This window comes from Candidozyma auris, chromosome 3 (assembly GCF_003013715.1).
Source record: "Candidozyma auris chromosome 3, complete sequence".
NCBI lineage: Eukaryota > Fungi > Ascomycota > Pichiomycetes > Serinales > Metschnikowiaceae > Candidozyma > Candidozyma auris.
In genome coordinates this window covers 1,111,792-1,126,776 of record NC_072814.1, presented here as the reverse complement: position 1 = coordinate 1,126,776, position 14,985 = coordinate 1,111,792, and the positions used below count along the sequence as shown (strand labels likewise).

Here is a 14,985-nt window from a genome sequence, read left to right as displayed (position 1 = left end):
TAATCTTGCTCGCACAAAAGTTCGGCTTTATCTGGCTACGTACCTATAAGCGTTGATCCTTCCATCAAGTGATAAATCTCCAAGCATTAAATAGATGTGTTTGGCTTCCCGAAGCCCAAACGACCAAAGGCAGTGTAACTTTGCACTTTCTTTGCTCTGATAATTCAAATAAATTTGATGAATGTAATAAGGTGACCAAGGATTTCACCCTTCCCTGCAAGCCTTGCACCAACCAGTTTAATCACTATCCTCATCTATTCCCTCGTCAAGTATACGGCGCTCCACGTCATCGTCCTCATGCTTCCTCTTATTCAGCATCTTCTCGGTCAAAAAGACATTGAGCTGATCTTGGATTGTCGTAAGCTGTGCCCTGAGTGAGCCCAAAGGCGTCTTCAGTGCTGGAGTGGGTTTGTCTCTGTCTTCTCCTCCTGCGCTGATCACCACATCCGATATTCTCGTTGTTTTTCCGTCTGTAGTGTGAATCCCATCTCCCGGAAGAAAATACGTGGGTTTAGCTTCGCTTGGGCCTGAATAGGTTGCAGCTGGAACAAGCGTAGGCATCCTTGATGTTGTAGAGATTCCGATGCTTGATCTTGTGCGAAACATACGGAACAGCATCCGTGCAGTCGGCTGCCAAAAATATAGTGCCTACCCACACATAAATTTTCAATTAGTCGAAATCCTCGATGGGAATACGTTTGGCACTATTCGAGTAAGCATTGAACTTGACTTCAATAATTTCGTCAGTGCTGAACTCTAATGAAGGGATGTCGTAGCACGAACATGCCATTAAGTAGCCATGGAACACACGCAACACGGTCTCGTCGGCAATGATTAGTATGTCTCCGCTCATGCGTTCCATTTCGAGAATCAAAGGCTCGATTTTGATGGCCAAGTCATGGTACAGCTCTGCTCTGGAGAACCTGTGGTGGTAAGGATCCTTCAAAAACAGCTCATATTCCAGAGGAAATTTCTCCTGAATTTCCTCGTCACTCATGCCTGCAACGATGCCTGGGTTCTTCTGTGACAACTGGATTCTGTGACGAACGTTGATTCCCATTTCCTGGAAGAATTGTGTGGCCTCGATGGTTCTTCTTTTTACAGATGTCCACACAACAAATGAGTCCTCGTGAACGCCGTCTGCTCCGTTAGGAGGGTGCTTCACATCTGTAGATAAGGTACTTTTCATGCCAGCCACGTCAGTAGAAGAGCTCTTTGGGGTTATGATGTCTCTGCCCTTGGACGCGAGATACTTCGTCAACGTTCTGGTCAAGTTCTTTGCGTACTTGTATCCGGCCTCGTCCAAAGGTGGGTCTTTGGAATAGTCGAGGTCGTTCTTGTAACAACGTGCAAAGAAGACTGACCCCAGCTTGATCCGTGAGTTCATCAAGAAAAACACCACTTTGTTGATTAGGTAGCCGTAGTTGGAATTGTGTAACTCTATTCTTTCGCCAAAGTTGATCATCTTAATATAAGAGATGTTTTCAACGTCACTCAACTCCTTATAGTATGGCGTGAGGCTTTGTATTCTCGATGAGTAGTCCTTGTATGCCTCTTCGTAGTTCCAGTTCTCGTAGTCTGGCGACAGTCTTGCCGCTGTTTCCATGTTCTTCATCAAGATCGACTCGTTTGTGACGACCGATTCAATAAAAATGCACTGGATGTTTACACTGGCAAACTTCTCTTGGAGCTGTTGTCTGTGTTCTGGCAAGGCGTTCACCGCATCGTAGATAGCCACCTGCCCCTTGTCATTCTTGAAGAAGTTAAGGATGTCATTTAAGCAGTCATCCACAGTGGGGTTTTTGAGCGGATCGGGCACATTCCCGTCTCCGCCAGCGACATACAACACCTGATCCAAGTCGTCGTTGGGTGCCGTTGCACGTCTGTAGTCGCCCAAATGAAAACTGTGGGTTTTGACTCCCAACCAACGCAAATATCTCGTCAAAGACACCGATAAGTGTGTTTTTCCACGTCCCGGTAACCCGGCCAACGCAATACAGATTTTCCCGGCGTGGAACAAGCGGCCACTCTCCGTTGAGTACAACTGCGCTGGCGAGATGTGATAGGGATCTATTTCCTTGTGGACCCCGTCAATGCCCGTAACATCACTGAGCCTTCTGCCTGAGCTGAATGAAGCGGGCTGGTCGGTCAAATTTGGCTTGGTATTGTTGTGGAACGACCATCTTTTCTTCGTTCTGCGGCCAGTTTGGGAAGGGTTCCTCAGTAGAGGGGCCGAACCGAACCCGTTAAAGAGCTCGCAATCTTCTTCAGAGAACAGTGACATTGTGGGTGATATGTTATATTTTTAAAAAGCTTCGTTATGGCCTATTTATGTGAAAGCGTTGGCGGAGGTGTTTCTGAGACTAACTGCGATTGTACCCCAGTCTAGCCCAATGTGTGCAGGCAGTGGAACAGTTACTTTGTAGGGACGCTAAGAGCTATTAATAAATTGAAAATATTGTGATATAAAAGATCTTCATGGTTTTATTAGTGGTCAAGAGAAGTCTGAAAAAACCCATTCTCAGATATTTATGCACTTGTTCGTAGCGGTATGTATACGTACGTGCTCAGGAAAAGTGAGCTACCAAACAATGTCATGAGTGATTCATTTTAGTGGACAGATCAATTCGTCATCTGACGAAGTTATCTCTTCGAAATTCCATGTTCAAAACAATGCATCCTTTAATATTGGGATATTATGCTTCAACTTCGTAGTCAAAAGTGAGCCTAGCCAGATGTAACACATTCATAAGTTAGGGGTATTGGAGTTAAAATGGAACAAAAGAAAAGAACAAGCGGTAAAATCAAAATATATCGGAAAATGCGCTAACCTCAATCTAAGAATGCACTCGTTGCAAAATTTGTTACAAATTTTTTGCATTGGCGTATTATGGTGAAGTCAGTGCTACATTTTGCAGCCATTTGAAGCTTCCCCTCGTTATTGTACATTCGGCCACACGAGGACCTAAATTCAGGGGACCGGATTTGATTTGGAGGAGAAGTGAGAGAAAGAGCAAGATTGTGTTGAATATGAATTTTAGATTATGATATCCTTTATTCTTAGAGCTAGTGTTCCATGAAGAGAGCAGTTCAGCAGATGAGACAACGGCCACAAGAGATTCAGCAAGGACTTCAACAATTACTTAACCACTCTTCAAAGTCGTGTCGCATTTTGGTGACATTCCTTCCGCCACTAATCCTATCAATATCTACTGTAACCTGGATGGCTGTGGCTGCAAAGCGTCCAACTACGAGAGAGACCATGTCGCTAATTCATTGCACAAACTAATACACCGCTCAGCAAATCAACCGTATGAAACCACCTGTACTACTAAGACTACTTAGAGCACCCAGGATACACATACCTCCCATATCATACCAATTTGAATGGAGGGTTGATTGCCTTGGGGTGATTTGGTGAACGGGTCTTTTGGAGGCCCTATTTGTTCTTCATCACACAATGTTATCAACGCTCAGCTAAAGCCGATGAACCTCGACTGCTTTTACTGCCTACTTTAATTATCCTTGTTCCTTTCGATGTGCTGTTTATTAAATTACAAGGGCTTACTCCAACTTACCACCTCTCTTCTCAATCAAGGCCTTTCTGGCGTCATTCAAGTACAACTTGTTGATGACAACCTTGGATGGGTGGATGTTGATAGGGATGGTGGCACCACTGGACTTCTCCTTGGTCAACTTCTCGAGCTGGATGGCGAACTTCAATCTGTACACGGTGCTGACCTTGCCCTCAGAGCCCTTCTTGGAGCCTCTGACAACAGTGACCTCGTCCTCCTTTCTGATTGGCAAGGATCTGATCTTGTACTTCTCTCTCAACTCCTTGGACAAAGGAGCCGACATCAACACTCTTCTGGTGGCAGAAGAGGAGGCGAAGTGAGCCTTTCTGTTTTTAGAACGAGAAGAGGTAACGTCTGCTAGTTAGTACGAGCTGGTAAAACATCTGTGCGATTTGCTTTCTTTGGTGGTACGCTTTCTTTCGTGGACCATAAACACTTCAATGGAAGATCTTATATTCATTCAATGTCGGGGTTGGATGGGTACATTTCGCCCATTATTCGGTCGAAGTTCGTCCAGCCTGGTGGAATCTAATACTATAGAATCATTTTCGTCTGTTGGACACCAAGGAGCTTGAATTTTCACATACCTTGACTGAACTTGGCCATCTTTGATATGGGTTATAGATGAATCTATGAGAAAAAAGACTCTTTGGTGAGATGTTGTAGAAAATTTTCGGCTGCGCATTGGATACAGGAATCTGGCCTAATACTAAGAAACTATAGTGAATGCGAAGCAGGGCTTGAGCCCTAACTCACATGAGGGAGTAAATAGCCGCAATGATAGCTTAGATGACCGTCAAAGTTAACCTCATCCCATAGTCAGGATTGAATTGCCAAGCAAAATAAAAAATTGTTCCTTGATCTTTGTTCGTTAACAAAAATGAAAACTCATTCTCAAAAATACAGCCCACGGCAGGACTCGAACCCGCAATCACCATCTCCGGAGGATGGTACCTTAACCAATTAGGCCACGCGGGCAGGATCTACGTAAAAGTTCAAAGAAGCAAATATGAGCAAATGTGCACACTTTCACAAAAAAGCTATCTTTTTGATAAGAAGTCTCCAAAGCATCTAAAAATCACCGTCGTAGTCCAAAGAAGGTGAAATTTTCCATGGCGGTCTCAGAATCGGCGTATCTATGGTTTTGAAGGATTTTCACCCTAAAACATATGACCAGGCAAGATATCACGCCCAAAGTGCCCTTTACCACCACAAAGGTGTACCCTGCATCGTATATCGTCATCACTAAGATGCGAGTTCTTCTTTCTAGAATAAAGTCGGCCCTGAAAATTCAAAGTCGTGTTCATAATTAGTCAACTGAGTGACAAGTGCTGGTCAGACAAGTTCGGCGAGACCCGGCCAATTTCTCTCTCTATAGTACCAATTCAACAACGTCAAGGATTTTGGGGAAGTGTTTATGGAGGAGGTATCTCTCCATCCGGAAGGTTGTTCCCGTAAGTTCACCGAGCTAAGGACGGTAGATGCTGGCATGTTGAGACCATATAAAGACCGTAATTGTAAGAAAAATTGGGCACTGTCACTAAATTGATAGAGTCATGATGTGTTTATCCTCAGATCCCATAGTATTTCGCCCATCAAACGAAAGTATGCTGAAAAGTGGCCTCCTGAAAGATGCTATATGAATGGGGAAATGAAGTTTTCAATAATGCCGAGAACCCTGATATTTTGCTTGGGCTACCACTTCAATGTTAATTAATGTAAGGCGTATTCTTTAGTGTTCTTCTCCACCTCTCCTGGAGTAGTATCATCTCGTGATAGCCTCCTGTACTTGGGCGAAAAAGGTTTATCCACCTTCAACTGCCTGCACTCAACCCTCAAGAATCGCTCAACAAGGCTACTCTTCTGAGATCAACCTCCCACTTCTTCCCAACGACCTTTAAACATGTTGGGCATCAGACCACTTGCACAAGCGTCTCGAATGGGGCTTGTGAGCAGACACATCCAATTGTCCAGGTATACGCCCAAATTATTCCCATCGTCAACACTTCCACCACGATACCTAGTTTCTCCTCTTTGGGCAGCTATACCTAGAGCTTACTCCACGAAGACAGCGCCACCTCCACCTCCACCACCCAAGAGTGACAAAAACGCACGCGGGAAAGCACTTTTTTCGAAGATCACCCGTTTCTTCACATTTTCGGCCGCCACCGGAATGGTCATTGGCGCTGTGGCTGTCTCTGGCCTTGTTATATACCTCATTTTACTGGAGCTTTTCTTGCCCTCTGGCGATACAAGAACATTCAATAAAGCGTTGAAGGAGGTGGAGAATAGCGCATCTGCACAACAGGCGCTCGGCTTCAGTCCTGGCGATAGGCTCAAGGCATACGGAGAGGCTGCGGGAGACAGATGGACCAGAAACAGACCTGCGCAGAGCACAAAGAGGAGAGGTCCAGATGGTAAAGACAGAATGGTAATGCGGTTCCATGTCGTGAGTCCGAGAGGCCGCCACGCCAGCGTGATCCTCGAGCAGATCGACACCTCGTGGTGGAGCTCGGAGTTTTCGTACATTGCGCTTGAGTTGCCCAATCGCAAGCTTGTGTATGTCATTGAGCCCAAGTTTCTGCCCAAGAACTTTGCTCCTCGTGGTGCTGGCTTTGGCAAAGGAACGGGCTTTTTGGGCTTGAACTGGGGGCCAAAGAAGGACTAGTTGTGGGTGGAGACTGCAATCCCCTGAGATCGTTCATATTACGTTAAATTCACGAAGCATGAGATGTATTTGTAGATGTGGGGCTGCTTCCACGAGAGAGTTGCTGAGACTAATCTGACATATGGAAGGACTTGCACCTGATCGAGATCTGATCACAACATGATCATGTGCATATACTTCAAGGAGATGGCGGAATCAATTTGCCAGTTTGCAACAAATGCATAAAAAATGATTTGTTCTTAGAACTGTTATTGTAGTGGGTCAAACGATGATACGAAACTCATCTCCGGTATAAACTATGTCAAGGTAGTTCATTCTTACGCTTCTTCAAAGCTCAAGTGACAGACCCCTTGAGAGTTGAATCACTAAAACATTGGCCTAAGGCTCCTTTGAGGGCCTTACCCTTCAATCATTTTGAGGTGTTCATATCAAGCTCTCGTATACAGCGGTCTTGTAGTCGGTGGCAGCGAAAAAGCTATTATGGGCGTAAGGAGTCTGCATCTTGATTCATGGCAGAATCCATGTCAGAAGACTCTCTTGAAGAAAATAGACTCTTCAACGCATACAACCGAACAAGCTACTTCTGTGCGTTCTTCACGGGAGAAACCCTTCAATCGCAAACAGTAAAGATTTACCCTTCCCGTGGTGCAATGCTGCGCTATAAGACTCAGGGCAGCGGTACACTAACCCCAAAGAATTTGTTGACCGGTTCTTCTTCAACCTACAAAGAGCAACGCTAAACTCCACCAGCTAAATTTGGTTTTCACGGCCTTGCTTTCCCAGGGGTCAAAGTGTGTCCAGTTGCCTGTCCTCTTCTTGCCCAACGTCGGTGGCTGCGAAAAGTGCACTGGAGCCTGCAACTTTGGCTGCGAAAGTTCCCCCACTGCAGACGTCTCCACCAAACTTCTCTCTGCAAACAAGTCACCCACAAGATTCGAGCAGTCAGGAGAAGGAGAAACTTTACTTTCAAAGATTCCTCCTGAAATCGTGCAAACATCACTCTCGCTCAAATCACCTGCCCCGCCCCTCCCCTTCCTCGCCTGCTTGCTCATCGCCCATGCTAACCTCACCTCGGGCGCGCACCCGCTCAACTCTCCATACTGGCCCCGGCTCCCGTCTGCCTCTACCTTCCCACAGTCTACCTCCAGACACACTTTGTCGTACAAGGCCCTCTTCTCCACCAGCAACTCGGGCGACGCGAACGGGTCAATTGCTCTCTGTGGCCAACAACTCAACATCTCACCCACACAGCGGCACTTTTCTTCGCTTGGTGTGGGCGGCAACTCAGCGGACGCTGCCCAGGTGGTGCTCTGTAGTGGAGGTGGTGGAGGTAGTGGAGCGCGATGAAGTGCCTTTCTCACGTCCTCCTCGCTCTGCCCGCGCGGTGCCGCCATCCTATACCGCTGCGACAAGACATCAAACTCGCCCAATTTGTGCACTGCGCCATTGGGGACCTCTTCGGCGACGCCGTGGTGGTTGGCGTTTTCAAACAACTCGTACGCCACGCCGCCAGACCACACCTGAGCCATTTCCACCCCGTAGAGCGCCTCGGTCTCGGTAAAGGGCCTGGGGCGCACCGAGGTGCACCCAAACTCGCTGAGGAAAACAGGCACCGGCAGCGAGGCAAACTCCACTGTTCGCGCCCGGAACCCACTGGTTGCAAACGTCAGGTACCCACACCACTCGAACATGTTGATGCCGTAGAAGTCGGTAATGCCACGGTCGCCATCGTTGTCGGTATCAATTGCACTACTGCTTTCACTTGCCCTTGTGAAGTACTGGAGACTCGGGATCCGCGTGGCCTCGTCGTCGTTGGAAGCGTACCCGATGGGCACCGGGCGGTAGCCCTGCTGCCTCATGTAGCGCCTGGTATCGCGCACCGCTGCCCTGACAAACGGCGCTGCCCCAGAATCGTGTGTTCCAGTGACGACTTCGTTGCCGGCAATGAACCCTAGAAGGTTATTGTAGGTGTGCAAATTGTCGACTACCGCTTTGTAGCGCCCGAGGAGCTCAGTGTGCCACAGCGGGTGTGCTCTGTTTATTGCACTGTTGGGCGCCAGAAGGTCGACCAAGACGTAGATGCCTGCCTCTGCGAGGGCGCTCATGCACTCGTGGTGGCTCTGGTCGGGGTCGACTTGGTACACGCGGATGGTGTTGACGTGGAGCTGCTGGAGAAGCTCGATGTCGGGGAGACAGAGCTCGGGGTGTGCAAGCGAGTCGACGTATCCTTTGGGAATTTCGGCGAACCCCAGGTGCTGGTGGCCGGGCACTTGGCGCTGGTACGCTATGCCCTTGAGGAAAAACTGGGTACCGTTCTCGTGGAAGAACTTGTTGCCTGTGATGTGGATAGGAGTGATTTCTGGCGGAGGTTTTGGAGTTTTGGCGGCGCCGCCAGCAAGGAAGGCTAATAAGACTGTCGTTACGATTTTGATAGCGGTTTTCATTGGTGGTTGGTGGATAGAGAGGTGGCTGCGAAATGGTTGCAAAATCGCAAAACATACCATAGTAGAATACTATAAGGCTGAGCCACTGATCAAACGGTTTCATTTCAGAGAGACTGGCGTTGGTTAGTTCAAAGTGCTGGAAGCACTCGACTTCTTATCTTTTGCTTTCTTGTCACGGTGATAAAGCTAACACTCTCTTGCATACTACTTCTACACTTCTAATGACGCTCTATTAAAATCCTATTACTATTACAATTAATCTGCTACTCTAGAATAGCCCCTGGAGACGACGGAGCTCCTTCTTGCACTTGCACTCGATCATGTAGATGTCGCTGTCGGTCTTCACCAACAACCCGGCTCGGCCAATCTTCTCCATGTGCTGGCGAATGGTACCCTCGTCAAACGCCCACGAGATCTGCTGCGCTCCAGAATCATTTTCTTCCTGCTTCTCCATGATTAAGTGGTACATCCCGTTGTCCACGCTACCGGCAGAGTGGCACACGCTCAACGTGTACATCGAGATAGTCTTCCATGACGACAATTCGTGGATCTTTTCGTAAGACTCCATCTGCTTGTGAAGCCTAACCGTCAACCTGTCGAGCAAGAGCATGTTGGACGAAGGCTCCTGTGGCTGCTGCCTCTCTTGCAAAGAGGCTGGGCTCCAGCTGTTCTCGCGTGAGTCCTCAAGACGGAGACTGGTCATCGTAGATGAAATGCTTGGCTTACTCATGAGCGACGACATCAACGTAGAGCTGCTTTCGGATGACGAGGGATTGCGTCCTCCTGATGGCTTGCTCTGCATCATTTCAACTATATTGCCCAAATTATTCGAAAGCTCGTTCATCAAATTCCCATTGAGACAGCGCATGATAATCGACATCTTCTCGCCATTGATGGAATTGATGGCGTTAATTTCGAGGTCGAGAGCTGATGACTTTCTGACCTGCGTGGTCGGGTCCAAGTCCAAGATGAGAAGAGGCTTGTCGATGACTTCCTCGTACTCAGCGTCGTACTCTTCCTTAAATGTAAGCAACCAAGATTTGTTCAATTCATAGTTTGTCACAATCTTGATAAAAAGATTCTCATTCGTCGTGAGCATTTCCCATTTGGCGTATTTCCGTTTCCATTTCGACACCTTCAATGCTTTAGGTGAAGTTGGTGAGATATAAAAATCAATGGTGCTCTCAGAGTTGATTGTTTCCTTCAAAGCATCGGGGATGCACAACGACTGTTCCACGTTGTTGCTAGCTAAACTGCTGGATGATTCATTGGTGCTTGGTGTAGCGGATGGTGGTTTGAAGAAGTATTGCGATGTGGAAGAGGGCAAAGCAAAAGGAGAAGGAAGTGTTCTCTTAAAAGTACTGGAAGCAGAGCTTGGCGGGTCTGTTGAAGCTGCAGAACTTGGGCCACTTGCTATGTTGGATAAATCAAGTGGTGGTGGAGGTGCCATCTTTGGCTTTGGTTCTTCAGTAGTCTTCTGCTGCTGCTGTTTCGTTTCCTCTGGCTGAGAATTTTCTTTTATAGACCCCTCGAATTTCCTTGAGGACTTTTGTTTAGGCTTTGCGTGTTCTTTGGAAGATTTTCCGCTCTTCTTCTTTCTTGGCTTCGAATTATCATCTGGAGTTTTCTTCGGGGCCGATTCGTCTGTCTGCTGAGGAAGATTGGTCGCCAAAGTTTCTCTTGACTTGTTCTTTCTGAAGATGTTGAGTAAGAAATTCTTCTTGGGCTTCAGTCTTTGAGCGCCAGTCTCATTGACTGAGAGAAACGATGGATTATAATCTTTGCCAAACTCGTGAATGTTGATTGCAGAACCAGCTGCGTTTCCATAAACAGTTGCTTTGGGTGGTGAGATGGGTTTCAGTTTGGGCTTGACTATCTCGAACGATGCCTCGATACCCTCCTCGTCGCTGCTTATAACAGACTCGGCATCGTCCTCGTAGCAATATTCTGCCTTCGCAGATCCTGGTCCAATCTCACTGTCTATCACATTCGTCTTCTTAGTAACTCCAACAGTTGAAGTGGCTCCTGTGTTCCCAAGCGTTTTCTTCATAATTTCCAAAGACTGCCTGCGGGATGAAGAGCCATGACCCTCAGAGATTGCTTCGGAAGGAGGTGTAAAAGACGCAACGCTCTCCTCAACAGGCGACTTATCAGATTCATCATCCTCTGAACTCAGGCAAGAAATACCCAATCCAACAAGTTCCAACTTCTTGCTGGGTTTCAATTTGTTATTAATCTGAGGAAAGATCTTGCACAACTTGGCGTTCCATGCCTTCAAAGTTTCAACAGACCCCGTGATTGTAATTGTATCCTGAGAAGCCTTTGAAAAATATGCAATCGCTTGAAGTGTAAGGCCTTGTTCTGAGAGGTCGATTGCGACCTCGTTGAGACGAAACGGTGGATACATCAAAGAGCGAGGATCCTCATCACCATGACGCTGAAGCACTGCAAAAGCATTGAAGTTCGTACCTGGAGAACGAGGAGCTCCAGAGTTGTGTTTAAGATCAAGAAGAAGCATTTCGACACGAGCATTGCCCACGAAGAGGGGTGCGTTTTGGGTTCTCTCCGCGATTTCGTCGAGTGTGAACGAACAAGAGACCTTATTCCCTCCAAAAGCCTGGACGTTATCAAACGAAATTTTATTCAAATTTCGAAGTTTCAAATGCTCTGAATAGCGTGTAAGCAACGACGTGATCTGGAAGCGGAAAGTTGTGAGTTTCTCCACAATAAATGGGTTTCTCAAGGTAGCGATGGCCAGGTCAATGAAGGCAGAGTAACAGCCAATATGTAGCACGGGACGAGAAAATTTGGCATAGTCGTAGTCCTCGTGCAATGGGAAACATGACAAGTATCGCTCAAAAACCACAAACGCGTCTTCAAACCATACTATGAAGTCATTCACCAACGACTTGAACACATCCTTATCGTCGAGATCCAACTCAGACTCACACCGCCTGAGAGTGGCCAAAAGAGCCAGGTTCTTCGTACACAAACCGCGAACCACCGAGGCCAATTTGGCATCGCTCTGAGATTTTCGTGAAGACCTCACCAACCCAAGAATCTCCACCAAGTTATCGTTTTCTTCCAACTCACATTGAGTGAGAGCAGCCACAATTGCTGACATGAATAAGTCGCTTTGGCAAGTGGGAATAATAAATTGACAAAAGTTAGACAAAATTTGCCAGTAAGCAACCTTCAACAAAATCTCTTTCAGCTGGTTCTTTTAGTGCATGGCTCCGTGCCACTATATATTCGGAGCCCTCTGCGCAAAGCGTAGCGGTAATCTCCAGTGTGCAGGACAGGTGGCGATAAAATGGGCCCCAACTACCACAGCTGAGAACCTTGCATTGTGCTAGAAAAAAGCATGAATGTACACACTTGAACAGAAAGCCACGTAAGCTGCTCAGCTGCAATATATCTAAAGAAAAGAGGTGCAAACTGCTTGGCTGCAAATGGCATCCTGCACGCAGTCTGGTTGGGCCCAAGGTCCGAGCGCCGAGGCGGTGACAGAGATAGGTGGGCCAGTCACGTGATGAGATGCGTTGAAGCGTTTCTGTTAGGTCGGTGCGGAATTGAGCCTTCAGTCTAGAGAGATAATAGATGTAGAGGAAACAGGCACCATGTATTGAAGTGATCCTGGCCCTTGGAGCCCTTTGTGAGTCACGTGTTACGGTGATAATTTTGAGATTCACAACTTTCATTGCTTTTGTGTGTGCCTCTCTGCAAGCTACCCACACGCAGACATTTTGCACCCAGTTCGCCCGTTCGCCAACGATACTTCAAGGCCACAAAGTATACAATAATCTTATCAAGCCACAATGAAATCTAGTCGTATCTTATCATTCCTTGTTTTGCTTTTAAATTTTTTTTTTTTTTCTCTTTCTTCATCTTTTATTTTCTTAGGTGGTGGTGTTTTCTTCAAATTCAATGCTTACTGCTCCGGCCCACACTGGCCCATATTCGCTGGCGCAGGCCAACGCACTCTACGATTTTCAGACTACTCCCATTGTTGCAATCTTTCTTCGATGATTTGAAACCCTTCTCTCTCGTGTTTTATTTTTTTTTTTTTGGTCCTCAAATTTACTTCACTCAGATCTTCCCACAAATTTTTTCTTTTCTTTTTATCTTCCTCGCCGCCCTGGCGCCTTTTTGTTGGTCTGCGCCGGGGCTCAAAAAAGAATGCCTTACTCGGGCCCCAAAAACACGCCTGCCGCCTGCCTGCCCCAAGGGTCCACTGCGTGTCTCAACGCTGGCGTAATTGAGCTGGACCAATCAAAGACCACAAAAAAATCGAGTTTTCTCTTTTTTTTCTTTTTGTGTAAGTATTTGCCTCTTGCATCTTTTTCATTTCTGAGGATTTGCTTCTTCCATCCTCTTTAGTCCATCCTCGTTCTATTCTCCTTACTTCCTCTGCCTGGCTCTTCGCGCTGCTTGGGCCATGGTGGGTATACACATTTTTCGCACCTGGGCACTGCAATTTGGCACTGATTTCTTTGTCCTCGATTTGGCTTTGATTTCTTCAGCTGCAATTCGGCTTCTGGACCGATTGACATGAGATTTGTGCCCAGTCTGAGTCTTGGTGCTGAATGAAATGCACCACCTACATTTGCTTTGCTCCCTACATTTACACCGTGCTAACTTTGCGCCAATTGCCTAGTTTTTTGCAATCGCAGCCTCTACATCTCTCCATATGACTCTCTTTTCTTATGCTATCTAACTCCCCTTACTGGTTCCGTTACTTACCTGGAGCTGGAAGCGCCATCACATTGGACACCTGCTTGGGAAACTCCCTCACGACAATCTCACACTTGACTTCCTTGCACAAGTCCTTCTTGTTGTAGTATGGCACCCGGTGCAACAACTCGAGCCCCGTGCTTCGCTCAAGCGCCTCCACGGGCACCTGGAACGCCGTCAACGGCTGCTCGTTGGCTATAGGCTCGTTGGGCAACACAAACGCCCCTACAGACACTTTGTCGCTGCCGTTGTTTTCTCCAACCACAAGCTTGAAGAAATGCGTGGGCACAGCGATGTTTGGAGGCGACCCAATCACCTCGTACGTGACTCGGTACTTATCATCGCTGCACTTCTTGGGCAAGTACAATGGGCCCGTCATTACCCGAACGCTATCGTACCGAGCAGTTAGTCTACGTACAAAGTCTTCCACGTGCGCCCAGTAGTCACGGTTAAAGCCGTCGCCAACCTGAGGGCTAATGTTGGTGAGCAAAAACGTATCGTCCATGGCTTGTTGCAGGAACTTGGCATCGGCAGCGGGCGCCTGGTGGCCTCGGTCGTACCCTGAGCGGAAGTAGTCTCGGAGCCTAGCACGGAACTTGAGCGGAATGCTCTCGTCTTCTTTGAAAACTGACTTCTTCCGGTCTACACCGTCTGCTCTGGAGATGGACTCCTTGGTGAGATGCTCCAAGATCCAGTAGGGGTTTCTTGTTTGTCTATCGTAGCACGAGATGAATTCGTCGTGTTTGGCCAAATCGTGCACGGGCCCAGGAAACCCGTACTTGTAGAAGCCCTCTGGCGATACCACTGCCAGGGCGATTTGGCCAGGAGATCCCACGGGAACAGGCAAGTTGGGGCTGGTTTTCGAGGGCACATCTTTGTCTGACTGGGTTGGAGCGGGCTGGCTTGAACGGCCCCAGAAAAATGAGGCCATGCCAAACGCCCCGAGGCCAATGGTATGGGGGAGGAACTTGGACATGTAAGAAGCTCTAGGTAGTAGATTTCGATGAGATGCGCGAACAAGTAGGAACTGGTGATGGAGGACCTGATGAAGAGAAATCAGTAGTGGGTGATATCACGAATAGGTATTGTATATTTCATTATCTTGATTGAGTGTGGGTATGAAGTTTGGAATATTTTTTTAGGTTTTGAGGGTTTATTGATGGAATCAGGTGTTTTGTGCAAATGGTTGCAAAATGTAGTGTAGTGCGAGCATACACGAGGCTAGATGTACAGAAACTCTATACTCTTACACATCCAACGCACATTCTTAAGTTTCATCCATGTATCAAGATTATACTGCTGAAGAAATCGAGATCATGAACATGATTATCGTTTTTGACTCACAAACAAATCTCTGAACCGTTTAACGCATTCTGAAATGTGTTGCGGACCCTCCAGAATCAATGTATTGAAAGTAAACATGAAAGTTTGAAATTCAAGTAGTTTAACGTATCAAGAGTATTCGCAAATGATTGGTACTCCACAAATCCATCGTATCAAGAGAAATTCGTAAATCACTGGTATTCGAGAGCTTCAATATACAAGATTTGTCTCTTATTACAAC

General features: G+C 47.1%; 7 protein-coding genes and 1 non-coding gene across 8 annotated transcripts; 1 reads left to right on the top strand and 7 right to left on the bottom strand. All coding sequences in view use genetic code 12, as the record gives it.

The window, feature by feature from the left end:
• Positions 1-237: 237 nt before the first annotated feature.
• Positions 238-561, bottom strand: CJI96_0003146 (chromatin DNA-binding EKC/KEOPS complex subunit GON7; the record flags this gene model as incomplete). The annotated part of the gene is made up of 1 exon (XM_029033030.2): positions 238-561. One exon carries the CDS (start codon positions 559-561, stop codon positions 238-240), a length of 324 nt encoding a protein of 107 aa, XP_028893345.1.
• A 109-nt stretch (positions 562-670) lies between these two features.
• Positions 671-2,284, bottom strand: CJI96_0003145 (bifunctional fructose-2,6-bisphosphate 2-phosphatase/6-phosphofructo-2-kinase; the record flags this gene model as incomplete). The annotated part of the gene is made up of 1 exon (XM_029033031.2): positions 671-2,284. The coding sequence occupies one exon, from the start codon at positions 2,282-2,284 to the stop codon at positions 671-673; it is 1,614 nt and encodes a 537-aa protein (XP_028893346.2).
• Positions 2,285-3,564: 1,280 nt separating this feature from the next.
• CJI96_0003144 (60S ribosomal protein uL24) lies at positions 3,565-4,181 on the bottom strand (the record flags this gene model as incomplete). Its single annotated transcript, XM_029033032.1, has 2 exons — positions 3,565-3,929; positions 4,163-4,181. The coding sequence occupies 2 exons, from the start codon at positions 4,179-4,181 to the stop codon at positions 3,565-3,567; spliced, it is 384 nt and encodes a 127-aa protein (XP_028893347.1).
• Positions 4,182-4,479: 298 nt separating this feature from the next.
• CJI96_0003143 lies at positions 4,480-4,553 on the bottom strand. The gene has a single exon. It is a non-coding gene; the product is annotated as a tRNA-Arg (tRNA).
• A 925-nt stretch (positions 4,554-5,478) lies between these two features.
• On the top strand, positions 5,479-6,243 carry TIM21 (Tim21p; the record flags this gene model as incomplete). The annotated part of the gene is made up of 1 exon (XM_029033033.2): positions 5,479-6,243. The coding sequence occupies one exon, from the start codon at positions 5,479-5,481 to the stop codon at positions 6,241-6,243; it is 765 nt and encodes a 254-aa protein (XP_028893348.2).
• A 716-nt stretch (positions 6,244-6,959) lies between these two features.
• On the bottom strand, positions 6,960-8,687 carry PGA5 (1,3-beta-glucanosyltransferase; the record flags this gene model as incomplete). Its single annotated transcript, XM_029033034.2, has 1 exon — positions 6,960-8,687. One exon carries the CDS (start codon positions 8,685-8,687, stop codon positions 6,960-6,962), a length of 1,728 nt encoding a protein of 575 aa, XP_028893349.2.
• A 268-nt stretch (positions 8,688-8,955) lies between these two features.
• CJI96_0003140 (uncharacterized protein) lies at positions 8,956-11,811 on the bottom strand (the record flags this gene model as incomplete). Its single annotated transcript, XM_029033035.2, has 1 exon — positions 8,956-11,811. The coding sequence occupies one exon, from the start codon at positions 11,809-11,811 to the stop codon at positions 8,956-8,958; it is 2,856 nt and encodes a 951-aa protein (XP_028893350.2).
• Positions 11,812-13,422: 1,611 nt separating this feature from the next.
• Positions 13,423-14,397, bottom strand: CJI96_0003139 (ribonuclease; the record flags this gene model as incomplete). The annotated part of the gene is made up of 1 exon (XM_029033356.2): positions 13,423-14,397. The coding sequence occupies one exon, from the start codon at positions 14,395-14,397 to the stop codon at positions 13,423-13,425; it is 975 nt and encodes a 324-aa protein (XP_028891948.1).
• Between the last annotated feature and the right edge of the window lie 588 nt (positions 14,398-14,985).